The sequence below is a fragment of the Sus scrofa genome, chromosome 3 (genome assembly GCF_054392235.1).
Source record: "Sus scrofa isolate SSC_HxYL_T2T_F1_AM1 chromosome 3, Sscrofa_HxYL_maternal_Yorkshire_Landrace_v2.0, whole genome shotgun sequence".
NCBI classification, from domain to species: Eukaryota; Metazoa; Chordata; class Mammalia; order Artiodactyla; family Suidae; genus Sus; species Sus scrofa.
This window is the reverse complement of record NC_139385.1, coordinates 123,459,742-123,487,071: the sequence shown is the minus strand read 5'-3', so window position 1 is coordinate 123,487,071 and position 27,330 is coordinate 123,459,742. Positions and strand designations below refer to the sequence as shown.

General features: G+C 40.1%; 1 protein-coding gene across 3 annotated transcripts in view; it reads left to right on the top strand.

Annotated features, from left to right (window-relative positions):
* BABAM2 (BRISC and BRCA1 A complex member 2) overlaps positions 1 to 27,330 on the top strand; it is a 431,603-nt gene that overhangs the window by 62,818 nt on the left and 341,455 nt on the right. For all 3 annotated transcript variants that reach the window (XR_014842461.1, XM_085019876.1, XM_021088348.2), the window contains one exon: positions 23,754 to 23,848. Coding sequence is in view for 1 of the 3 variants with exons in the window: in XM_021088348.2 (XP_020944007.1) it covers positions 23,754 to 23,848 (95 nt within the window). In the remaining 2 variants the exon portion in view is untranslated. The remainder of the gene's footprint in view (positions 1 to 23,753; positions 23,849 to 27,330) is intronic.

The window sequence follows — 27,330 nt, the reverse complement described above, 5'->3', positions numbered from 1 at the left end:
GGGAAGATGAGGGAAGAAAACTTAAAAGTCAAGGTAACTTAAAATTCAAGATAGTACAATGGACCAGATAGGAATAGCTAACTAGCCTCTTTGGGCATTTTTGAGTGAAAAAAATTGCCTTTGCATTTTATAACGGGCTCCACATTTATTTCGAAGTGAAATTATCAAAAGATGTTGACCTTAGCATAAGTTTTAAATAGCAAATACTCAGTTTTATTTTATGAAACAGAAGAAATCTGAAAGAAATGAGACATGATCAAAAGCAAATTTAATTAAAGTAGAATGTTCTCCCCTCAACCTATTAGTCTTGCTACAGTTCCTCTTAAGAGACATGGATTTGTCAGAACTTATGTCATCCTAATAATTAACTGAAGTGAACGAATTTTATTTTTAGAGCTAAAGACTCTTTGATGTCATTGAACCCACTACTGATTGTAGCAGTTTCTTTACAGCATCCTTGGTAGGTGGCTATACAGCTATTACCATTAAGAGGCATCTTATTATTCACGAGGGAACATCACATTGCTCTTCAAAAAATGGTTTTGTCCCCTGAACAAAAAAACTTTATTTCCTCATCGGCATGACAGTTTCATGGTATTGAGAGGAGTGCTCAGCTGAATTCTTTTTTTTTTTTTTTTTTTGTCTTTTTGCCATTTTCTTGGGCCGTTCCCGTGGCATATGGAGATTCCCAGGCTAGCAGTCCAATCGGAGCTGTAGCCCCCCGCCTACGCCAGAGCCACAGCAACGCGGGATCCGAGCCGTGTCTTCGACCTACACCCCAGCTCATGGCAATGCTGGATCCTTAACCCACTGAGCAAGGCCAGGGATCGAACCTGCAACTTCATGGCTCCTAGTCGGATTTGTTAACCACTGCGCCACGACAGGAACTCCTCAGCTGAATTCTTGTTTGAGTTAATTAGCTATGCCAATATTCCTTTTACAGTGGTAGCCTTTTTGAAAAATGGAATTACTAAGATTACCCAATAATTACTAGAATTGAGAAATTGTGGATAATGGTAGAAAACTACAAATGAGAAAAAACATGGTCCCAGTCTTAAAGAAGGGAAGAAGAGAGATAGTCTTCAAATGACAGTTTATTTTGTTTTTGTTTTTTGTCTTTTCTAGGGCCGCACCTGCGGCATATGGAGGTTCCCAGGCTAGGGGTCTAATCGGAGCTATAGCTGCTGGCCTACAACACAGTCACAGCAACGCCAGATCCAAGCCACATCTGCGACCTACACCACAGCTCACGGCAACTCTAGATCCTTAGCCTACTGAGCGAGGCTAGGGATTGAACCCGCAACCTCATGGTTCCTAGTTGGATTCGTTAACCACTGAACCATGACGGGAACTCCTAGATATATATGTTATTAAACCAAAAAATGGTTCCGTGGATTTGCAGTAAATGGTACAATTGCTAGAAAAATCTCTAAATTAAATATTCTTGGGTCGTGTTTTTGACTGTTTGGTTCAAGATTTTTGTGAACGATGTGGACTTACTGTTCAACTTGTGGAGAAGACAAGTTTAAAGGGACTGCTGCTATGATGGGAGACAGACCAACCCCAAAAGGCCAGTATGTTGGATCAGAAGCAACAGGATGAAATTTAACAGTATGGAGTCCTTTATTTAGGTTTCAGAAATTACTTGTGTAGTTAGAGGAAAGCAGTTACTTGGAAAACAACCTGGGATATATATAGTATGCACTCATAATATGAGGTGATTATGAAAAAGCTAACACAGTCTTGTGCTGTGTTAACAGAAACACTGGGTCCCCCGCTTGGAACGAGGTTCGTCTGCTGTGTCTGTGACCTGTGAGTTAATTGTTGAAGGTGGCATCATTAGCTAACGGAGAATCCCATTCTCTGCTCTTAGTTCAGGGTTCGTTTCTGCCCATCCCACTTTCTTCCAGAAAGTAAAACCAATACTACCAGGGAGACATTCTTAGGAAGAGAATTTGGGCTCTGCACAAGAGCTTTTCGTACTTAGTGGTGTCCTCTAATATAGAGAACTGCTTTGGGAAGTAATGAGGTCTTTGTTACTGGAAGACTTGTATTAGATACCATGTAACTTCTTTCTTAGAGACATTGTGTATTTCAAGGGATAATTCCCAGTGGTCAGAAACCCAGCTGGGTATTGTATGCGGAGGGCAGTCAGGCCTATTCCTCTTTGCATCTCTGGTCCTGGTGAATTATTAATAATGTCCCCTTTCTCACTCTAGGGTATCCCAGTTTGGATGAAAAATTGTATGATGGCCTTCATCGTAAGGTGTCTTCTAATTCTGTGTCTGCTAAATGAAAAGTATTTTCACGTGAATGCTATTGTTTGCTATCAGAGATCAAGTCTGGTGTCAATATGTGGCGTCTGAGAAATGTACTTAAAAACTTTTTGTGAAGGTTTCACATGCAAAAGTAGGGAGAATGGTATAATGAATTCCTCGGTACCTATCACCCACCTTCACAAGGATCATTTCATGGCGAATCATGTTTTACGAGTCCTCCATTAACTCCCTCCCCGATTATTTTGGAGCAAATCCAAGGTGTCATATTACATCATCCTTAAATATTTCGGCATGTATTGCTAGGAGATAATGACTCTTTTTTCAAAATATAACTTTAATATCATTGTAACCCTTTAAAAGGTCGATGTTAATTCTAAAATCTTTCATTACAGGCAGTATTCAAATTTCCCTGGGTTGATAGATACACACAGACACATAGACACACAGTGTACATAAACAGAAAGTCGGTGTGTATGTGTGTGTGTTTTACAGTTTGTGTGGATACCGAAAGTGCATATATGGCAGTAGGTGGATGTGTTATTTACAGGCATCTCACCCCCCTCCCTTCTTCTTTCTCGTGTTTTTCCTTTTCCTCCTCATGGTATTTTCCCTCATGGTCTTTTCTCTCCTCTTCCTCTCTGGGTCTTTTTTCCCCCTCTTTTTCTTCTTTCTTTTCAGTATAATGTGAAGACACTGGGACATTTGTCCCACAGAGTGTTTCCCGGTCTGATTTGTTGTTGTTGTTGTTATTTCCCCCATATAATTTTTTTTCCTACTGTACAGCAGGGTGACCCAGTTACACATACATGGAAACATTCTTTTTTCTCCCATGATCATGCTCCATCATACGTGACTAGATGTAGTTCCCAGGGCTACACAGCAGGATCTCATTGCTAATCCATTCCAAAGGCAATAGTTTGCATCTTTTAACCCCAAGCTCCCCATCCACCCCACTCCCTCCCCCTTCCCCTTAGCAACCACGAGTCTGTTCTCCAAGTCCATAATTTTCTTTTCCGTGGAAAGGTTCATTTGTGCCGTATATTAGATTCCAGATATAAGTGGTATCGTATGGTGTTTATCTTCCTCTTTCTGACTTTCTTCACTCAGTAGGAGAGTCTCTAGTTCCATCCATGCTGTTGCATTTTTTTGTTCTTTTTTTATTCCCTGTCTGAATTTTGATGTTTTCAGCCGTGTCATTTAACAGGGTCCTTTGGTTCCTGTATCTCCTGAATGAATTGGTAGTTTGATCGAGAAGCCTAATCAGATTCAGGTTTTGTTTTGTTTTTTGTGCTTGTGAAGACTCTTTTACAGGGTAACCTGTTCTTCCATTAGGAAGATATGCCTGTGATATCTGGTTGTCTTTTGAGGCAGTAGCCTTTAGTGGTCTTTGCTTATTTGATCCATTAATTTGTTAAGAGTTGCAAAATGGTGGTATTCCATCACCTCTTCTTCATCTGTTAGCTGATGTCCTTCTGTAAAGAAAAGTTTTTCCTGATCAACTATTTGGTGATCCTGAGCACAGTCTCTTTAGAAGGATAGAATAAATGCTTAATTCTTTCCTTTTCTGGTTCTCAAGATAATGAGTTAGTTTGCTTTGCATCTTCCAATAATAACTATTGATTTTTCTTAGTGTATCATTATTAACTCATGGTTAATTGGTTGTTCATGTGTTTCAGTCCATCGCAATTATTCTTGTTGTTGATGCTTGGCGTGATCCATCTTTGGCCAGTGCAAGCCTCTTCGTGATGTTCCTAAGTCTTGTCACTATGACCCCAAAAGCCTTTGATAGCTTTCTTGCTTTCTGGCATGACCAGATGTTCCAGGCTCGTCTTGTACTTTTTTCACTCTGGGCCTGAGGCCAACCTTTTCGCTCTTCTTTTCCCTCCAGGGAACAACTGGGGAAGCAGTTTCTTATAAGAAATTTTTGCTCTTTGCAGAGTTGTGTGTTTGTCTCTAGTGAGTTGCTGAGCCAGATTCTCTGAGGTCTCAAGCTACACCTTGGTTTGATTAAGTGGGTAGATCAGACAGCTTTAATAGCGCGAACCATTCTCCTCTATTTGAAGTAGCTTTGTTCGTCCAGCCCTTTTTTCCTTTCATTGCCTTTTGGGTACAGGCATGCTGTGTGTCTTTTCTGATTGTGGAATAAAAGTGAAAGGGCCGAAGCCCTGTCTCGTGACATCGAACTTCAGTGGCTCAGATCAAGTGCTGAGCAGAACTATCAGAGATGTGATTTTGGGAGCTCCCACACAGTCATGGTTAGATAGTAAACATTTCATTTCTCAGGAGGAATGTATGTTTCTTCACTGAACAGCCACATTTTCTGCCTTAAGTTTGGATACTTAAAACAGCAGAGCTTGAGACGAGGATTTGGGTACAGATAGTTTATTTGGAGGGTGATCCCTGAAAGCACAGGGAGGGCGTGGGGAAGGAAGACAAAGCAGGGAGAAAAGCCTAAAACAAAGGTGTGTAGATGAGCAGGTTATTGCTGTTAAATCCTGCTTCCGACCTCCCAGCTGTGTGGAACTCCTCAGTGTTGTCCCAGGGAAGGGCAAGGAAATTGTTCATATAGCTGTCCTCATCCTTTGGTCTTCGTGCCATTCATTTTCAGGCACTGTAGGCTTTTTTGTTTGATGCGTTTTGTCTTTTGGCCAAGTTCCCTTCAAGGCCAGAGAAATGCCCTTAGGCAGACAGATGAAATTACTCAAGCTGGGTGGCCACTGGTTTATAGTGTGGGTGTTGGGGGGGAGGTTTCTATTGCAGGAGGAGGAGGGGAGGTGGGGGAATAGGAGCAGGGTTTGGGGTGGGGAGGTTGTTTTGCTCTCTAGAGACCCTTCGGCGATATCTGGAGATAATTTCGGTTGTCACAACTGAGGGGTGTTACAGGCTGGCATCTAGCAGGTAGAGATAATTTTGGTTGTCACAACTGAAGGGTGTTACAGGCTGGCTTCTAGCAGGTAGAGGCCAGTAATGTAGCCAAGCATCCTGTTCATAGGATGGTCCCTGCCGCAAAGACTTAGCCAGCCCCGATGTCCGTAGCACTGATGTTGAGAAACTCTGGTAAAAGAATCCTGAGCTGCAGGCGAGTGCGGCTGGACCAAGGCACCAACAGTATCTGCTGTGCTTCCCTGGATATGCTTCGGGTTTCTTGTGACTCTGCTTTTGCTCAGGGCAGTCCCTTCATCACTTCATTTATAACTCCTCTTCATTCTTTAGTGTTATGGCATATATTCTGTACTGTTTACCTTTTTACAAAAAAATATATTAATGCATTTTGTAAAATGTTTTCTTTGAAAATCATTTTGTCATCTAACTCTCAGCTCAAGGGCCACGTCTTTGACGAAGCCATCTTTTTTTTTAAATTTATTTTATGGAAGTGTAGTTGATTTACAATGGTCCATTGAATTTTTGCTGGACAGCATAGTGATTCAGTTGTACACACCCATATATGCACACACACACGCACACACACATACATTCTTTTTCATTTTTTCCGTTACGGTTTATCACAGGATATTGAATATGGTTCCTTGTGCTATGCAGTAGGACCTCATTGTTTTTCCATCCTGTAGATACTGCTTTGCATCTGCTAATCCCAGAGTCCCAGTTCTTTCCTCTCCCTCCCCCCTCCCCCTTGGCAACTACACATCTGTTCTCTGCGTCTGTGAGTCTGTTTCTGTTTCGTAGATAAGTCCATTTGTGTCATATTCCACATGTAAATGATGTCATATGGTGTTTGTCTTTCTCTGACTTCCTTCACTTAGTATGAGACTCTCTAGGTCCATCCATGTTGCTGTAGATGGCATTTCATTGTTTTTTTATGGCCGAGTAGTATTTCATTGTGTATATGCGCCACAGCTTCTTTATCTGCTCATCTGTCGATGGGCATTTAGGTTGCTTGCACCTCTTGACTTTTGTAAATAGTGTTGTGATGAACATCGGGGTACGTGTATCTTTTTGAATCAGAGTTCTTTCTGGGTCTGTGCCCAGGAGTGGGCTTGCTGGATCTTACGGCAGTGAAGTCCTCTCTTGTATTCCTTTCTAATTCCTCCACATTCCAGAATTTCCATGGCATGTTATTTGTCTGTGTATTTTGTCACTAATCAGTTTTTACCTTATACTGTTTTTTCTATCAAAGTATTACTTTTTTAAAATAACAATATCCTGTTAAAATTTTGGAGGAATTTTATAAGGAACATCTGTAAACTCTTTAATTAATATGTCAGTTGTTAACGTTTTGCCGTATTTATTTCTCTCCTTACACACATGTGCATGTATATGCCGACATAGATTGATGTTTATATCTATATATCTTAACCTTTTTGCAGAACCATTTTAAAGGAAATTGTAAACATTTTGGTACTTCAACTCTAATACTTCAGTATATCTCGCCCATGAAAAGGATGTTTTTCTTCTATAGAATCTCAATGCCATTATCATACTCAAGAATTTTCGCATTGATGCAATAATGTCTAATATGTGGTTCATATTTATATTCCTATAATTGTCCTTTAATATCCTTTTAGCTTTTTCCCCCCGATCTATAATCCAGGGAAGGATCATGCACTGTATTTACTGCTCATATCTCTTTTATTGTCCTTAATCTAGAGTAGTTCCCTTACCAGATTTTGGCATTCATGATAACTCTGGTTCTGAAGACACCAGGCCTGTTGTTTTGTAAAAAGACCTACAGTTTGGTTTGTCTAATTATCTCTTCATGATTGCATTTAGATTAAACGTTGGTCAACTTTCTAAACAGGTGCTGTTGTGTCCACCTCAGTGCTATCTTCACAGGGTCCGTGATGTCCATTTGTTCCATTGTTGGTGCTGCTAAATTAAAGCTGCGGAGGTGCAGGTTCTGTCCCTGGCCACATAGGTCACAGCTGCCTATGCAGTCCCTGGCCTGGGAACTTCTGTACGCCATGGGTGCCGCCATAAAAAAGTTATCTTTAATTCCTCACTACTTTTTAAAACTACCAAAAAAAAAAAAAAAAAAAAAGGTTGGGAAAGCTTACTTTCTTTTTTATGGTGTCAGATGCATTGTAGTCATTAAAAAAGAATTGGTAATAAATTGTATTAATGAAACATTTTGTGAATATGCAGTAGAAAATTATTAAGACTGAAATTGCCTGCAGTAGAATATTTATTACTCAATAAAGTAATGCTAATTCACAGCACTTCGCTTAAGATAGTGTTATTTTATGTGCTGAAATAAGAATACAAAAATTCCAGGTTAAAGGTTCCTTTAAAATATATGATAGCATCTGAACAGCGGACATTATATCTCTTTCCTAATTGGCCTAAGATTCTAAGAATCAGCAACATAGCAGATCCCCTTAGATATAAGTAAGAATTAGGAAGCTTAACTTCCTGAGAACTGTCTCTTATTATAAACCACTGAAACAAAGGCCATGTTTTATCTGGAGAAGAGAAGACTAAAAGAAGAGGTCATTTACTGATGGTTTAGGGACCGTCTTGTAGAATGATGCTTAAGGTAGGACTTCTGTGAATAAGTAAAACTGATCTGTAGGCATATATATTTTTTCTGTATAAGAAAGTACTTTATCCATCAACTGATAATTGCCCAGCAACCGATTATGGTGTCTAATGAAGTGGCTGAGTTCATTTTACCTGCAAGTGGTCACGGAAAGTTGGATGACCTTTCCTTCTTACCTTCCTTTCATTCCCTTCGTTCTCTTCTTTCCTTTCATTTGTCCCTCTAGATCTGTGCTCCGCAGCATGGTCACTGCTAGCCGCATGTGAAATACGGATAATTTGAATTTGAGATGTGCCAAAATGTAACACATCAATCAGATTCTGAAATCACAGTACTGAAAATAATGTGAAATATCTTACCAATTACATTTGTATTGATTACATTTTGAAATGTTACTCTTTTGTATCTATTGGCTAAATAAATATATTAAGATAAATTAATTTTCCTTAACTATATTTATTTTTGATTATTTAGTAAATACTTATTTATTAAGATTAATGATGAGTTCCAGATAAGAAGGGGTAAATATTCTCCACCCTCTCTCTCTTAGTAGTTACAATTAAAACCTTAGACTAGCTAAAGAATATATACGGCAACTACCTACAGACTCAGAAAAGTAAATAATAGTAGACATACTAAGAAGAGAGATCAAAGCTTGAAGAATGATCCATATAGAAGTTAGAGGTTAGTTTCCTGTGTTCCCTCTGCCCCTCTTTTTTTTTAACCTTCCCTATTTCCTGCTTCAGACCCTAGCGTACCCTGGATTCTAGAGCTCTGCAATGGACATGGACAGAAGAAGCTCCAAGGAAAACCCTTTCTCTTGGGTCAGAAGATCAAAAAGAGGGAGGGACACTTTAGGATGGAGCTTTTTTTTAACTCTCCTGGCCCTAACTCAAGTAAAGTTCCGGTGAGGAAACTGGACTCCTGCGGGAGCCTTTCTAACTCTCTTCCTTTGCTCCTTTACTGTTAGGTAGACAGAGTCAGTGGGAGGTACATAAGAGCATGGCGAGGTTGAAACTCTCGCTTTCCAGCCAGAACCCCAGGAAGAGTTTCCACTGGGGGCCAGAGGGTGTAAAGGGAAATCATGGAGAGAAAGGAGCTGGAGAAAAGGATCCTTTAATTTGTGTATGACGTCTCGGGCTTATTCTCGAGCTGCACATGTATCGAACTGGACAGAATCAGTGTAGCAAAGGCTTTGAGAGCTGCACTGTAATGTAGACTGGTCTCTGGGTAACATATACTTGGGGAAAACCAGAATAGCATTGAAAGGCTTTGAAAATAAAGCTGACATTTGAACGAAGTCCATAGAACATAGTTCAGCATTTTCAATCTGAACTTAGTGTCATGTCAGTTCCTTTGGAAGCAAATGAAATTGGTAAATCCCTTGAAAGACATAGATTACTAAACTCAGTAAGAAATTGATAATCTGAATAGTCTGATCTCTGTTAAAACAATTGAATTCATAGTTTTTAAAAAGTATTTTTTCCAAAATAAAACTCTGGCCTGAAACAGTCTCAGGTGAATTCTACCAAACATCAAAGGAAGATACAGCACCAGTTCTACACCGTCTCTTCTAGAAATTGAAGTAGACACAAAATTTTCCAATTCATTTTGTAAGGCCACATTCTCCTGCTATCAAACAGTCAAGGAAAGTCAAGAAAAACAAAACAGAACAGTAGACCTCTCTCATTTGAAGACAAAAGCAAAACTTCAAAAAATATCAGCAAATTGAATCTAGCAGAAAAAAAATGTATTATGACCAGGGTGGGTTTTATCCTGGGAATAAATAACAGGTGCAACATTTGAAAATCAATGTTCTTCTCATTATTTACAGACTAATACAAGGTGAACCATATGATCATTTGAATAGATGCAGAAAAAAATTGAACAAAGTTCAAAATCTGTTCATGATGAAAACTCTCAGCAGGCTAGGAGCAGAAGGAATTTCCTCAGTCTGAACCTGCTAAAAGACATCTACCTAAAACCTATAAATAATAGTGTATGTGGTGAAAGACTAAATGCTTTCCTCCTAAGACTGAGAGCAGGGCAAGGATGTTCACTTTCACAGCTCCTGTATAACTTTATACTGGAAGTCATGGAGCATTAAGGCAAGAAAAATAAATAAAGGGCATCCAGATTGGAAAGGAAAAGATAAAACTGCTTCAATTCACATATGACATGATTGTCCAGGTAAAAAAATCCCAAGGAATTTCTAAAAAGCTCCTAGAACTAATAAGTGGGTTTTCCAAGGTTGCAGGATACAAGGTCAACATAGGAAAATTAATCATATTGCTTTAATACCAGCAAGAACAATTGGAAACAGAAAAGTTAAATATAGTGCCATTATAATAGCTACTCTCTAAGTAAATAAATAAAACAAAAGAAAATGGAAAGGAAAAAGAAATAGTTACAAATCTCGTAAGATGTGTTCGGGATCTATATGCAGATGAAAGGAATCAAATACCTCAGTAAGTGGAAATGCATATCATATTGATGGATTGGAACCCTCAATGTAATTAAGAAGTCAATTCTTACATTAATGTATAATTTTAGTGCAATTTTAGTGCAATCGAGCAGGATTTTGTAGGTAGTGACAAGAAGATTTAAAATTTATTTGGAAAGCAAGGAATTAGAATAGCCAAAATAATTCTGTGAAGAGAAAGTTGGAAGAATCAGACCATTAAATTTTAAGACTTGGAGTTCCCATTGTGGCACAATGGTTAACGAATCCGACTAGGAACCATGAGGTTGCGGGTTCCATCCCTGGCCTTGCTCAGTGGGTTAACGATCCGGCGTTGCCGTGAGCTGTGGTGTAGGTTGCAGACACGGCTCGGATCCTGCGTTGCTGTGGCTCTGGCATAGGCTGGTGGCTACAGCTCTGATTCGACCCCTAGCCTGGGAACCTCCATATGCCGCGGGAGCAGCCCAAGAAATGCCAAAAAGACAAAAAAAAAAAAAAGAAAAAAAGAAAAATAGACTTATTATCAGGGCAGTGCAGTATCAAAGAGAGGATAGACATGAATCAATAAAACAAAATAGAAAGTCCATTAATAGAACCACATATATGTGGTCATTTTATTTTTTGCAATTATGAAAAAAAAACTTCAGTGGAAAAAGGATAGTCTTCTTAACAAATGGTGCTAGAACAATTGGGCATTTATAGGCCAAGAAAAAAAAAACACCTCGACTTATATCAAACTCTGTACAAAAAATAACTCTAATGAATCACGTTCTGAAATGTGAAATTTCAGACGGTTAGACTGAGAAGAAAACGTAGGGAAGAAGTCTTTTTTTTTTTTTTTTTTCTTTTTGGGACCACACCCGAGGCATATGGAGGTTCCCAGGCTAGGGGTCTAATGGGAGCTGTAGCTGCTGGCCTACACCACAGCCACAGCAACGTGGGATCCGAGCTGTGTCTGCGACCTACACCACAGCTCACCGCAACTCTGGGTCCTTAACCCACTGAGCGAGGCCAGGGATCAACCCTAGGTCCTCGTGGATAGTAGTTGAATTCGTTAACCCCTGAGCCACGATGGGAACTCCCGGGAAGAAGTATTTTTAACTTGATTTAGGCAGTGAATTCTTAGATAGAGCATCAAAAATACATTCTGTGGAAGAAAAAAAAAATCATGAATTGGATTTCACTAAAATTAAAACCTTTGCTCTGCAGAAGACGCTGTTGAGAGAACAAAAAGTTAAGACACAGTGGAACAAAATATTTGTAAATCATGTATCTAACGGAGGGCACATTTCAAGAACATATAAAGGACTCTCAAAAGTCATTTATAAGAAAGCAGCTGAATAAAAGGCAGTGGGCAATAGATTTGAACATACATTATACCAAAGAAGATACATAGATAGCAAATAAGCACATGAAAAGATGCTCAACTTCTTTAGTCATTAGGGAAATGTAAATTAAACCCATAACGAGATGCCACAATACACCTCATAGAAGGACTGAAAACGACAAGGACAGTAAGAATAACAAGCTGACCCATCCAGTGTCGGTGAGGGTGTGTATCGTTGGAACTCTCATGTGTTGTTTGTGTGACTATTAAATGGGACAGCCATTCTGGAAAAGAGTTTGGCAGTTTGTTTTAAGGTTAAATAAACAATTTTGTTATGACTCTAGCAATGCCACTCCTAAGTATTTCCTAGAAATATTAATCATTTCTCTAGAAATAGAAATTTTTATTCACTCCAACACCCTGTACGTGGATGTTTGTAGCAGCATTATATAAGACTGGAAGTAACCCGAGTGTCCTTCGTTGGGTAAGTGGATTAAACAACAGTGGTACATCCATACAGTGGAACACTAGTCAATCAAGAAAAGAAACAGGCTATTCATACATGCACTTAAATGTATCAGTACATTGGACTGGATCTCAGATAGCTTACGCTAAGTGAAAGAAGCTAGTTGCAAAAGGTTGTATGATACATGATTCTCTGTATGACATTATGGAAAATGTGAAACTGAAGGGAGGGAGAACATAGCCGAGGTTGCCGGGGATGAGGGAAGGTGGGGGAATTAACTGCAAAGGCGTTGCTTTGGGACAACCTGAAAAAAAGAAAAAAAGAACAACAACAACAAAAAGGCATTGCTTAAGGAAGTTTTGGAGGGTGATGGAATTGTTCTGTCTCCTAATTTTGGTGGTGTTTACCCAAATCTGTGCATGTGAATCTACACACATGATAAAACTTGTTTAACTATACACAAAATGGTAAATTTTACTGTTTATACACTTTTTTTAATTGTTAAAAATTTGATTCATCCCTTTTTTTAGTCTTTTCATGTGACTAATAAGTTTATTTTATTTTTTTTTTGTGTGTGTGTCTTTTTTTGTCCTTTTAGGGCTGCACCTGAGGCATATGGAGGTTTCCAGGCTAGAGGTCCAATTGGAGCTATAGCCGCTGGCCTACACCACAGCCACAGCTACAGCCACGCCAGATCCGAGCCGTGTCTGTGACCTACACCACAGCTCATGGCAATGCTGGATCCTTAACCCACTGAGCAAGGCCAGGGATTGAACCTGAGACCTCATGGTTCACTAGTCAGATTCGTTAACCACTGCCCCACGATGATGGGAACTCCCAATTTTTTTTTTTTTTGGACTGATAAGTTTATAATTATGTATATGGCTTATATTTCTGTTGCACAGCACAGCTTTAGATACTGGAAATGAAAAAAAGGAGTAAATGTGGTCTCAGTCTAGGGCTAAGGCTCTGATAGAAGGAAGTCTTATAAGGAAAGAAGGGAAATTGAAATGATTTCAGTTTAATCGCACCCCACTTCCATCCTTCCTTTTTGTGGGCCTGTTTCATGCAAATTATACCAACTCTCAAATATAATTTATAGTCTCTTTTCCTTAACATTGGAAAAGAAATTTTACCTCTCAAGACAAAAATCACGGTGGAATCATTGGCGGGCTCTCTGAGTCTGTAGGGAAAGCTGAGTACATCTTTGAGGCAGTTAATAAGTTTCTTTGTGTGTGTGTTTGTGTATGTGTGTTTGTCTTTTTAGGGCCACACCCACAGCATGTGGAGGTTCCTAGGCTAGGGGTCAAATTGGAGCTGTAACTGCCGGCCTACACCACAGCCATAGCAACGTGGGATCCGAGCTGCATCTGTGCCCCGCACCACAGCTCATGGTAACACCCTATCCTTAACCTACTGAGAGAGGCCGGGGGTCGAACCTGCATCCTCATGGATGCCATTCGGGTTTGCTAACCACTGAGCCATGATGGGAACTCCTCGATAATTTTCTTATGATATCCTCGTCATGAATGTTCAGGTTCATGGTATTTTGGGGTGAATGTTACTGTTTGAGTGATGGCACCCAAGAGGTACTAATAATTGAACTGTGGCTGCCAGAGAGGGAGTTTTCCAAAAGTATGCTTGGCCCAATCTGTTCATAACTTGAAACTGGGGGTGCCAACCCCACATTGGAATAGAACCGAAGAATATTATTATGGGCTGCAAATGGAGAGGTAAATCTAATAAGATTGAAATCTAATAGGGATACATTTAAAATCCTGAAGCGGCTTCCAAAATTCAGCCGTCCAAATTAAGACTGAGGGCTGTAGGGCTTAGCATTAGTGTATCTGCAAAAGTTCAGGGGCTTTTTTAGTTGATAGGAAACAAATAATATGAATGAACATGGATACGGCTGCCAAAAAAGCTATTTCAGTTTGCCGTGGTATTTGTAAATAGCAGTTTAACATCTCAAGTGAAGGCATGGATTATTATTATTGTTATTGTTATTATTATTTTTTTACTTGAGTCTGTGTTCCTTCGAGACACCTGGAATCTTATGTTTAGGTCTGGATCTTACCCTCTTAGGGGACTGTGTAGACAAATTGGCTGCATGCAGAGAAGAGAGAGGAGGAGGCTGATGAGGGAAGTGGGGGCCGAGTCCTAAGAGGACTGGTGAAAGAAACTGGGACGTTTAGCCTGGTCCAGAGGTGACTCATGGTGGGATGGAAAGAGAGGTCACAAGAACTGCCTGCAAATAAGTGAGCGGCTCTAATATTAACATGAACCTAGACTTGTTCCATTCGTTCCTAAGAACCAGTAGGTGACATTTGCAGAGAGAGGGTAAGTTTCAGTGTAAGGAAACACTATCAAGAGGTAAAACTAACCTCTGGAAATGAGTTACCCCTCTGCGAAACTTTTGCTTAACCTGCCTTTACATGGAGAATCCTTCCTCAGGGGTTCCCACCGTGGCGTAGTGGAAACAAATCCGACTAGGAATCATGAGGTTGCAAGTTCAGTCCCTGGCCTCGCTCAGTGGGTTAAGGATCCAGTGTTGTCGTGAGCTGTCGTGTAGGCTTGGATCCTGTGTTGCTGTGACTGTGGTGCTCTGATTGGACCCCTAGCCTGGGAACCTCCATAAGCCGTGGGTGTGGCCCTAAGAGGCCAAAAAAAGAAAGAAAAGAAAATCCTCCTTCAGCCTGGCTCTTCCATAAGATTCTCGTCTGACCCTTGCTTCCCATAGTCAGAGTTTCAGTAAATAATCATTTAATGTAGCCACTGATAGGAATAATTCTTCCATCGTTGGCAGAACTCCAGTTATTTACCACTTGAATTGTTTCTTTGAAGCTGTTTTCCTGGCAGTTATTTGAGCTTTAAGATGGACAAAATAGCATGATATTATTCACTAGTAAGAATCAGGAAAGGAACTTGTGGGCAGTCTGTGTTCCTTCGGTAACTGGGCCGTGGGACATCTGGTCCACTCTGCCAGTCTGAGATGGTGCTGATGTGTTCTAAAGAGTGTCAGCCGCCAGGGGGAGGGGTGGACGTGGGGCGTGGGGTCTGGGATTGGCACATACACACTGTGGTACATGGTATGACTAGCCACGGGGGACCTGCTCTATAGCAAGGGAACACTACCCAATATTCTGTGATAATCTCTATGGGAAAAGAATCTGAAAGCGAATGGATGTGTGTACGTCTGTAACGGAGTCACTTTGCTGTACAGCAGAAATGATCACAATACCATGAATCAACTATACTTCGATAAAACTTTAAGGAAGAAAAAGGGTGTCAGGTGCCAGGGCACAAGCACGTAAATAAAAACTTGCTGGCACCTATTGTGATTTATAGGAAGAGTGGTGGTTGCGTGTTTTCAGGGAGAGGACCTTCTGCCCCATTGGACTTCCATGTGTAGCCCAGCAGTCTTCGGGGAGCCACACAAAAAAATTAGGCTTGAAAGTGCCGTTTTGCTGCGAGGTGTTAGTGACAGTTTTAGCATTCTAGGTGTCTTGTTTCTTTCTCTTTCTTTTTTTTTTTTCACCTCACCTTATGTCACCTCTGATCTTACTTTGATCTCTTTGTTCTCTTGCCTCCTCTTCCCTTTTATGAAAAGTTGCAGTAAGCAGTATCCAGGTAATCTGTACTGTGTGTTCGTTTCGCCTTCTCCAGGGTGAAATAAAGGAAATGCGATGTTATTGCTCCGCTCCGTGATTTGTGTTGGTCTTTTCTCCCCCGTCTCTGCCTCGAGGTCAGGGACTGTGTTTTCCACTTCCTGCATAACTCCCCAGGTGTCCAGTATGTGCATCTGTGCATGGCGGGTTTTTAATAAATGTTCTTGACTGATTTACTGACTCCGTTTTACTCCGAAGAGGCTACAGAGTATTAAAGTATCTAAGAGTTCTTTGAGGTTGGAGGTAAGAGTTTGAGAAATTCTGAAATGTGGGCGTGTGAGATTCTGAAAGATGCTTCAATTTATGTCTTTGTTTTGAAAAATACTTGCCTGGAATTTTGACTGTGTGTAATACGGGAATCCCTTTCTCTCTAAAAGGATCCTTTCAGTTGAGGGCGTAATAATTGGTTTACATTGTTTTCTTTAAGATATTTACTGTACATCTAAATACTTTTGGCTGCTTCAAAATTGTCTGAAATCAATGACATTTAAAAGTATTACCTCTCCACAGGACTTTCCGTTATTTTTTAAAGTTTTATTGGAGTTTAGGTGACTTACAGTGTTGTATTAGTTTCAGATGTACAGCAAAGTGAATCAGTTACACATATAAATATATCCTTTCTTTTTTCCCATAGAGGTTACTACCAGCTATTGAATAGATTTTCCTGTGCTCTTCAGTAGGTTCTCATTTAATCATCTGCGTATATGTTATTCCCACCCTCCCAACTCCTCCCTCCCTCCAACCATTTTACCGGCGAGTTACTCTCCTTTAAAATGACCCATTGCGGGAACTTCTTGAAAAATACAAATCTTTGTTAAGTATTCATCTTACACCAGTATTCTTTGCTTTTTAAAAAGGACTCACAGCAGAGTTTCTTTAAATGGAGAACTCTCCAATTGCATTTTCAAGATGATTTTATTTATAAAAAATAATTTACTCATAACCATTGAGTCAACACTTTCTGCTTTATGTATGTTTAAGTTTGGATTAAAGTGGGCTGACCTTTTGCATTAGATTAAAAACAACAACGGCCTTTTGGGGTATAATTCGCATACCATGCAAGTCACTCTTTGAAGTGTGCAAGCTAGCGGGTTTTTTCTTTAATACATTCACAAAGTTGCCATCAACACTAATTCCAGAGCATTTTCATCTCCACCAAAAGAAACTTTGTACTCGTTAGCAGTAACTCCCCATTCCCCTCTTTCTCAGCCCCTGGCAACCATTTTTCTACTTTCTGTCTCTATGGATTTACATCTTCTGGACATTTCATGTAAGTGAAGTTATACAGTAATATATGGCCTTTTGTGTCTAGATATTTTCACCTGACATAAAGTTTTCAAGGTTTATCCACATCAGTACTTCTTTTTTATAGTTGAATAGTATTCTATTGAATGTGTATATCACATTTTATTTATCCATTTATCCGTTGATGAATTTTGGGCTGTTTCTGCTTTTTGGCTGTTGTGAATAATGCGGCTCCAAGCATTCTCGTGCAGATTTTTGTGTGGATATATGTTTTCATTTTTCTTGGGTATATACCTAGGAGTAGAATTAGTGGGTCTTGAGGTAACTCTATGTTTCGCATTTTGAAGACTTGAGAAACTATTTTCCAAAGCTGTGGCACTGTTTTATATTTCCACCAGCAGTATATGGGTGTTCCAGTTTCTCCATAGCCTCACCAACACTTGTCATTATTTGTCTTTTTGACTGTAGCCCTGTGGTGGGTCTGAAGTGATATCTTATTGTGGTTTCCATTTTCATTTTTTAAATGACTAATGATATTGAGTATCTTTTCATATGATTATTGACCATTACGATATTTTTTGGAGAAATTTCTATTCAAATCCTTGGCTTATTTTTGAACTGGATTGTTTACCTTTTCTTTCTTTCTTTTTTTCTTTTTTAGGGCTGCACCTACGGCATATGGAAGTTCCCAGGCTAGCGGTCGAATCGGAGCTGTAACTGCCAGCCTATGCCACAGGCACAGTAACATGGAATCTGAGCTGTGTCTGCAGCCTTCGCAACAGCTCATGGCAATGATAGATCCTTATCGCCCTGAGCAAGGCCAGGGATTGAACCCCGAGTTCTCATGGATGCTAGTCAGGTTCATTACCGCTGAGCCATGACAGAAATTCCTAATTGTTTGCCTTTTTATTGTTGAAGTATAAGATTTCTTTATATTCTGCGTACATGTCCTTTATGAGATATGTGATTTGCCAAATCCTATATTTTCTCCCATTCTGTGGATTTTCTTTTCACTTTCTAGATAGTATCCTTTGAGAGACAAAAGTTTTGAATTTTTATGAAATCCTGTTTATCTACTTTTTGCTTTTTGTTTTTTTATTTTTTGTCTTTTTAGGGCCACGCTCGCAGAATATGGAGGTTCCTTGGCTAGGGGTCGAATTGGAGCTGTAGCTGCCGGCCTACGCCACAGCCACAGTAATGCACCTTAATCTCCCACTTCCCATCCTCCAGAACTATGAGAATTAAACATGTGCTGTTTAAGCCTCCCAGTGTATAGTAATTTGTTATAGCAGCCTGAACAGACAGAGGCAGCCTTTTCAACAAACGGTGCTGGGGCAACTGGATCGCCATATGCAAAAGAATGAACTTGACTCTCAACTCATGCCATACACAAAAATTAACTCAAAATGGATCAAAGACCTAAGCATAAGGGCAAAAACTATAAAAACCAACAAAGAAAATATGAAAGTAAATCTTCATAATTAGGCAATGTCTTCTTAGATATGAAATCAAAAGCGCAAGCAACAAGAGTAGGTAAACAGGGGGAGTTCCCATTGTGGCTCGGTGGTTGATGAACCCGACTAGTGTCCATGAGGATGTGGGTTTGATCCCTGGTCCTACTCAGTGGATTAAGGATCTGGTGTTGCCGTGAGCTGTGGTGTGGGTCATAGATGTGGCTCGGATCTTGCATTGCTGTGGCTGTGGCGTAGGCCAGCAGCTACAACTCCGATTCAATCCCTAGCCTGGGAACCTCCATGTGCTGTGGGTGCGGCCCTAAAAAAAAATAAAAAATAAAAAAATAAAAAATTCCTTTTTATATGCACACCACATTTCTTTTATCCATTTGTCTCAGATAAGGGGTGGATGCTTGGGTTGTTTCCCTTAGTCTGTTGTGAATAATGCTGCTATGAACCTGAGTATAATATATTTTGGCGTTCCCTTGTGGCTTAGTGGCTTAAGGATCTGATATTGTCACTGCTGTGGTTCAGGTCACTGCTGTGGTACAGGTTTGATCACTGATGGAAATTTTTACATGCTGTGGGTGTGGCCAAAATCTTTCTTTCTTTGAGACATTAACAGTGATTTCACTTCTTTTCAGTATATACCCAGAGTGAAATTGCTGGCTCATATGGTAATTCTGTTTTTCAATGTTTAAAATACTGTCATAAGTGTTTTCCACAGCTCCTGCTTCATTTTGCATTCCCCCCAATGGAGTACAGAGGTTCCTGTTTTTCCACAACCTCACCAACATTTGTTTTGTACACACCTTTTTTCTTGGTCATCCTTATGGCTGTCAAATGATGAAAAACTTTTTGCCCCAGTGAATTTTCTTGGCATCCTTGCCAAAAATCAGTTGACTATAAGTATGAAATTTTATTTCTTGACTCTGAATTCTCTTCCATTGATTTGTGTGTCTGTCCCTATGTCATCATTACACTGTTTTGATTATTGTGGCTTTGTATTAAGTTTTGAAATTGGAAAGTGTGAGTCTTTCAACTTTGTTCTTTTTCAAGAGTACTTTTTGGCCATGCTGGATTGCTTACATTTCCATATGACTTTTAGGAGTGATTTGTCAATTTCTGCAAAAAAAGAAAGCCAACGGGAATTGCATGAAATAACGGAGATCAATTTAGGTAGTATTGCCATCTTAGTGATAAGATGTTATTAATAAGTCTTCTGATCCATGAACATGAGATGTCGTCCCATTTAAGAAGTAGGCTTTTTTCATGTCTTTCAAGAATAATTTGTAATTTTCAGAACTTAACACTTCTTTTATTAAGTTTATTCTGAAGTATTTTATTCTTTTCAATGTTGCGAATGGAATTCTTTTAACTTCATGCATGGATTCTTTGTTGGTAGTGTATAGTAAGGCAATTGATTTTATAAATCTATTTTGTATCTATCTTGTACCCTATGAAACAGGTTCATTAGAGTGTGTGTGAGTGTGTGTGTTTGTGTGTGTGTGTGAACTCCTTAGGGTTTTCTTGATTCAAGATCACGTCATCTGTGGATGGAGATCAGTTTACCTTTTCTTTCCAATCTAGATGCCATTCATTTCTTTTTCTTGCCTAATTGCCCTGGCTAGAACCTCCAGTACAATGTTGAATAGAATTGGCAAGAGTGGATATCCTTGGATCAGATTTCTAATGTTCAGTGATTTGGAAATCTGTATTACTGACAATGCTCCTTTGTGAACTTGAAAATCCAACTTTGTATCTTCCAGTAGTAACAAAAGTAATACAATTTCTTTTATTGGAATTTAGCGTGCTATTTGTTTTTTGAACATCAAGGAGGAATAGAGTCTAGCGTGGCTTTTTCCAGAACTTTAATGCCTCTGTTCTATTAACTTATGAAGAATTTCTCTAAAAGTCATTAAAGTAAGCTAACTGTAAGACTTTAAAAAATGCATCTTTAATGTATAGTCTTCTGAGGAGTTGTGTGTGGTGGGTTTAGTCGAATAAGGATGAGTAATTAGGACATTCATGTTGTCTTTGCTAGTGCTTCTTAGTCTTGGCTTGCGTTAATGCCTTCTAGTTAGTGCATTTGAAGAAAAGTTTATAATTTGTAATAGATATAGTTAAAAACCAGAGAAAATGATAGAGTGTAGGGTGAAGGAGAGGTAGTGATTGTACTACGTTTGATAATTGAATTCCACACCCAACTTCTCAAGGGTGTATTTTCTTGCTCAGATTTATCTCCTACAGAAAGTGGTAGAAGTAACTTTTCCGTACTTTATTCCTTACTGTAGATTTTGTCAGTACTTAGATATGCAATTCGGAGAATAGGATTTCTTTCATATACTGAGCATTTCCTGAAAATATTTTGGATGTATTATACTTTGCCCTGTTGGAGACGTGAAATAAGAGCATGTTGATTTTCCGAACGCTTACAAGATATTCAGGAAGATCAAGCATATGTACTTTCCCTCGCTGTGTATTTGTGCTTCTGTGCATATGTTTTGTCTCCCTCACTAAATGTAAGCTCCTTGAGGACAACCATCTTTGTATTGACACAGTGTTTATCCTAGTGCCTCTCATGCACCATGTATTGTTGATTTTCAGAAGTAACAGTAATCAGTGTGTACTGGATTTATTAGGGAAGACTTCATGCAAGAGAAGGTGATTAAGAGGGCTCATAGGAGTTCCTGTCATGGCTCAGTGGAAATGAATCTGACTAGGATCCATGAGGACGCAGGTTCAATCCCTGGCCTCACCTCACTCAGTGGGTTAAGGATCTGGCGTTGCCATGAGCTGTGGTGTAGCTTGCAAACACAGTTGGATCTGGCGTTGCTGTGGCCGTGGTGTAGGCTGGCAGTTATAGCTCCAATTTGACCCCTAACCTGGGAACCTCCATATGCTGCTAGTGCAGCCCTGAAAAAACAAAAACAAAAAAACACAACAACCAAAAAACAAAGAAACCCACTTTACTCTTACTTCATTTGACATTAGTGAACCATTGAAGTTTTTCTGAGGTTGGACCTTTTGGGGCAAGCAGTACTTTAAGAAGACTTACTTTATGATAATATGTGTTATGAGCTGGAGGGAAACTGGGAGACCATTTAAGAGGATATGGTAGTAATTCTTCTAGTCTGTTTATTCTTTGTCTTTTTGCCTTTTCTAGGGCCGATCCCTCGGGCGCATGGAGATTCCCAGGCTAGGGGGCTAATCGGAGCTGTAGCCGCCAGCCTACGCCAGAGCCACAGCAACGCGGGATCCGAGCCACGTCTGCAACCTACACCACAGCTCACGGCAATGCCGGATCCTTAACCCACTGAGGAAGGCCAGGGATCGAACCCGCAACCTCATGGTTCCTAGTCGGATTTGTTAACCACTGCGCCACGACGGGAACTCCAAGTCTGTTTATTCTTTAAGAACAGAGTTCTTGGAGTTCCCGTCGTGGCGCAGTGGTTAACGAATCCGACTGGGAACCATGAGCTTGCGGGTTCGGTCCCTGCCCTTGCTCAGTGGGTTGACGATCCGGAGTTGCCGTGAGCTGTGGTGTAGGTTGCAGACGTGGCTCGGATCCCGAGTTGCTGTGGCTCTGGCATAGGCCGGTGGCTACAGCTCCGATTCGACCCCTAGCCTGGGAACCTCCATATGCCTCGGGAGTGGCCCAAAGAAATAGCAAAAAGACAAAAAAAAAACCTAAAAAAACCAGAGTTCTTTGTTTGATCTTTCATGCCAAACAGGTGCCTAGAGTTCAGATAATTGCTTTGGGGAGTTCCCTTGTGGCTCAGGGGGTTAAGAACCTGACACAGTGTCCGTGAGGATGTGGGTTTGATCCCTGGCTTCACTCAGTGGCTTAAGAACCCGTTGTTGCCACAAGATGTGGTGTAGGTCACAGATGTGGCTCGGATCTGGTGTTGCTGTAACTGTGGCATAATTCAGCAGCTGTAGCTCTGATTAGACCCCTAGTCCGGGAACTTACTTACGACATAGATGTGGCCCTAAAAAAAGGAAAAAAAAAAAAAAACACACCAAATATTTGCTCTTTGAAGGCACAAATGAATGGACTAGGTCAGCTGGGCTTGGTTTGAACTGTTACAGTAGGAAATATCCATATGAAAAACACTTTGGAGGAAAAATTGAGATTTCTTGTTTTCTAAGAGTCTAAAGGGTTTGGGTGAGATCAAAGATGACATTAAAGTTTCCGCATGGGTGATTCTGAATCTCAGTATCCCTAGAAGTCCGTCAGGGGAAGAGAGGAGTGAAGAAAAGGACAGTCGGGAGCATGTTTTTAGACTTGCTGAGTGTGAAATCGAAATACACAGTATAGAGTGATAGAAGGGCTTAAAAGCGACCTGAGGTCTTAATGCTTAAATTTGAATATCCCTCTAAAGCTATTGTTGTTTGAGCAATAAAAATGACTGGGCTGGCATAACCCTGTGTACGTGGGTGGGTGCAGCGGTCGTGTGCATGGATACAAGTGGAGACACATCAACACCAGAACCCCACGTGTGTGTTCGATTGTGGGCATACTAATCTGCGCCTTGGTATTAGTGGAGTGATGAGGACTGGTTCTAGAGGTGAGCAGAGGGGAAAAGGGGGTGCTAAAGGAAGAGAAAGGAGAGGAACACAGGGGTAGACGAACTTCCAACACAGATTGGCTAAGGAGAATTGTAGCTTGTCTTAGGTTTCAGTTTAATACTAGTGATACCAACGGTAGTTCTCCCGCATGACTTGTTGAGTGCTTGCTACCCGCCAGACACTTCGCTAGGGATGCTGTCTCTTTCTGTCCTCACAACAGATCTGTAATGTACTATTATATCCCCTTTCTACTGAGGAGGTAACTGGACTGAAAGTTAAAACTTGCCCAAGATGACTCAGGCTAATAGGTAATGAGGCGATCTTGTGGCTATGAACCTGACTTTTTGGACCCCAAGCTGAATGTTCTTTCCATTATACCAAAGGTTTGTATGTTTGATTTCTCCAAGGCAAGGATTTTAGAGAATCCGTCCTGTTAGCAATTATCAAGGCTTATTAATTAGCAGGCAGTGATTGGACAGTAATGTTTCCTATTAAAAATCTGCATGTACTTTGGCTGTGGTTACTTCTGTTTTTCTTTTTGGGTACTTAATATGTAGAGTGTCTTAAGAGACAACAGTTTTTGATTGCATGTTCTGGATGTTACTTTAAAAGATGATATCCCGTTCTTTCGTTTGCAGAATTACTCATTCAGAAAGTGCTTTTCAAAAATTTTTTTAAAATATAAGCTTCTTTCAGAAGTTGTTTTTCTGGTACCCTCCTCAGATCATTCATGCAAGGAAACGTTTGCAAGGAAACAAAAAGGGCCTGACATTTTCTTTTATTTTAGGGGATATCATTTTCAATGCCCAATATCCAGAGCTGCCTCCCGATTTTATCTTCGGAGAAGATGCTGAGTTCCTGCCAGACCCCTCGGCTCTGCATGTGAGTACCGCAAGTGTGTTCAGATGATCTTTATTTGTTGAAAGGAAAATAAAGTTAGCTCTTGACAATTGCTTACCAGATAAATTTGCCAAACATGTGGATTTTTTTCTGCTCCTTTTTGCTCTGTCCCGTGAAATAAGTACAACTCCTTATGTGCCGAAATAGTTTAAATAAGATATATATATTTTTTTCATTGCAGTTTTGCTTTCCGACTCTTTTGAATTAATCAAAGTCTCCAGCATGTTGGTTAAAATATTTTTTCTTCAGCTTAAGGAGACATGTTGAAAACATTTTCTTTGTTTTAGCTTACTATTTCATGCCTGCAGTCAATTTTGTAATGTTTACTCACACTTCATCACAGGGCTCGTTAGGGGAGTATTTCTTGGCTTTTCTAGAGGCGCCTTTTTTTTTTTTTTTTTAATGTAGAAGTGAAAGTGGCAACTTTGGACTTGTACCCACATTATCTCAGTAGTATTATCAGAAGGGTAAAGACCAGATTAAGTGTTCTTTATTAAGCAAGACCAAAACCTTTGTAGTTCACGTACAATGTGTCTGGAGTTCAGGCAGAGAAAGAGGTGGGAGTACTTGTCAGAGCACATGCGGTTTGTATCAAAATTGTGTTTTTCATGTCTGGTGGAGAAAAACATGTGCCATTTTGTTGAAAAGATCTGACCAGACAAAATGTCTCTTTCTTTCCCTTCTCAAGTTCAATTTTGCTATGATGCCTATCCCAGAAGAGGGTTTATTATTATTCAAAAACTATGTGCATAGTTTTGTTTTTTTGGAATTTTTGGGGTCTCATTTAAGTTTTGTAATTAAAAGTTTGAGGACTTGCTTTGAACTCTTACTCCTCCCCCCTTTTAAAGTATTAAATGGAATTTATTCTTTAAGTACCTAACACAAACTGAAAGAATTATCTTAAATTTTGGAACCCGGCTGTAGAGATTCAGTTGGCAAGAGTAGGATGGGTTTGTTGCCAATTTTCTAATCATTACTTATAACCTGTTACTTAAGGTGATTTTTTGGAAAAACGTATATTTTTTTATTGTATTTTATTTTTTATGGCTGCACCCCCAGCATATGAAAGTTCCCCAACCAGGGATTGAATCCAAGCTGCAGCTGAGACCTGTGGCACAGCTGTGGCAACACTGGATCCTTAACCTGCTGCGCCGGGCTGAGGATCGAACCTGCGCTTCTGCAGCAACATGAGCCCCTGCAGTTAGAGTCTTAACTCATTCCACCACAGCAGGAACTCCTGATTTTTTTTTTTTTTTAATATATCTTAAATATGGTCCCTTTAGATGCTTGGTGTTACAGATTCGCCCTATATTGAAGCTGAAGGCTTTCCCTGGAAAAGATAAGGCAGAAGTACCCCTACAAATCTCTCCTATATTAAATCTACCCCTGGGACGGGTAGCATATGCGAAATGCCAAAGATATATTAGAGGCTAAGTACTCCAGAAGTTTGAGGGAGCTTATCAGCAAAGGCTTTGTAGTGGAGGTGAGACATTATTATACTTGAAGAGTGGAACAAAAGTGGGGAGTATGGCAGAGAGTATTTCAAATGGGGGAACGACATAAACAAATGACATGTATACTGTATTGCAGGAAAGGTGCTAATAGGTTTGCTGAAGAGTAAGCTTAGAAAGATAAATTGGGCTAAGACTGTGGAGAGCGTTGAATGCCAGGTTAAGAGCCCTTTGAAGGAAATGATACCTGGAGGATCATCTAACTGCAGTGTGGTCAGTGTAAAAAATGGGTTCAGAAGAGATTGAGGACCAGAATTGAGGACTGTTGTAACAGTCTATTTATTTATTTATTTTTGTCTTTTTTTAGGGCCGCGCTTGCCGCACATGGAGGCTCCCAGGCTAGGGGTCTAATTGGAGCTGTAGCCGCCAGCCTACACCGCAGCCACAGCAACGCAGATCCGAGCCACATCTGCGACCTACACCACAGCTCACAGCAATGCTGGATCCTTAACCCACTGAGCGGGGCCAGGGATGGAACCCTCAACCTCATGGTTCCTAGTCAGATTCGTTTCCGCTGCACCACGACAGGAACTCCAGCTGTTGTAAACATCTAAAGGGGAGAGAAGGGGCTTTGAGCTAGCATGGTGTAAGAGGGAACACCGTGATGGAAGGGATAAGAAATATATGTTTACAATTAATTTTTTTTGAACGTGCTTTAAAACTTGCAAGGCACATCTTCAGTATTGGCAAGAATTGTGAGTATGGACTGACTATCTATCTACCTGTCTCTGTCTGTCTATCTGTCTATGTATGTATGTATGTATGTATCTTAGTGAGAATATAGACTTTAAAAGCTAGAAAGGACCTTAAGTTTCATCTTACTCCAGCTTTCTGTTTTAGTATTAAGGAAATTGACCTAGATTTATAGAGTTGTGTTGGAGTGGATAGCATAACTCCACTCTTCTGATATTTAGTCCCTGAGTCAAGTTATCATAAATATTTTTGAGACATTAGCTGAAAAACAAAAAATTAAAGCACTGTATCTAAAGGAAAGACTACAAATCTAGGGGAACAGCTCTCTTCAGTCGTCGTTCATCTAAAGCCTCAGGCCGGCTACCCAGTGCTGCTTCATGGAACAGCGGGCTGGGCAAGCGGTCAGGACACACCCTCCTCCTTTATTAGCTGGGTGAGGTCTCCTAGGCCCTGGAAGCCCTTGATGTTGGCTGTCATCTGGCTAAAACCCTAGGACAGGATAAACTGCAAGGCCTGATCCTCAGCAGACATTTCTCTGAGCACAGCCTGCCTCTGAAGGACGCTTTGGTCGACTAGGTTATGGTTTAGTTCTTAGATAAGGCTCAGACGTTTTTCCTTCCTTCTTGAAGTACACAGAGCATAGTCACTAATAACCCAAACGAATTAGTCTGTTTGGTTCTGATTGAAGGGAGATTACCTATTTGAGTGGAAAACAGAACGCCTAGACTTCTTGGATTTTTCCACTTCGAATGAACGTGTACCCTTAGTATGAATCTGGGTGTGTAGTCCAAAATAGTCCCCTTGGCTAATATGAAATGTCTTTGAAGTTTCTGGGGTTTGTCTTAAAAATTCACGAACGTTTTGCATTTGATTATACAAAATACCTGTATTTTTTAATGTAAAATTATGCCGATCTCTAAATATTTGAGGGAAAAAGATGGACTTTCTCCATTGTGTCTTAGTTTGGGAAAGAACAGTTTTAGAGAAAATGCATGATCTTTTATTTATTTAATTTATTTAAATCTGTTTCTTTCCAAAAAATGATTTCAAGTAGCTTAAAGGGTGTGCAGAAGGTTAAGCAAAATGTATGAGGCCCTCTAATCCATCTGCTGGAGCCACCTCTTTCAAACCCAGACTCGTCATTCAGGAAGGTGAATTCCATTAAGGACTTGGAGATTCTTAGGTAAATGGAACGTACTAGACAGACAGCTGCATATCTAGAGCTGCACATCTCAGACACCAGAGAAGCATCCAGTTACT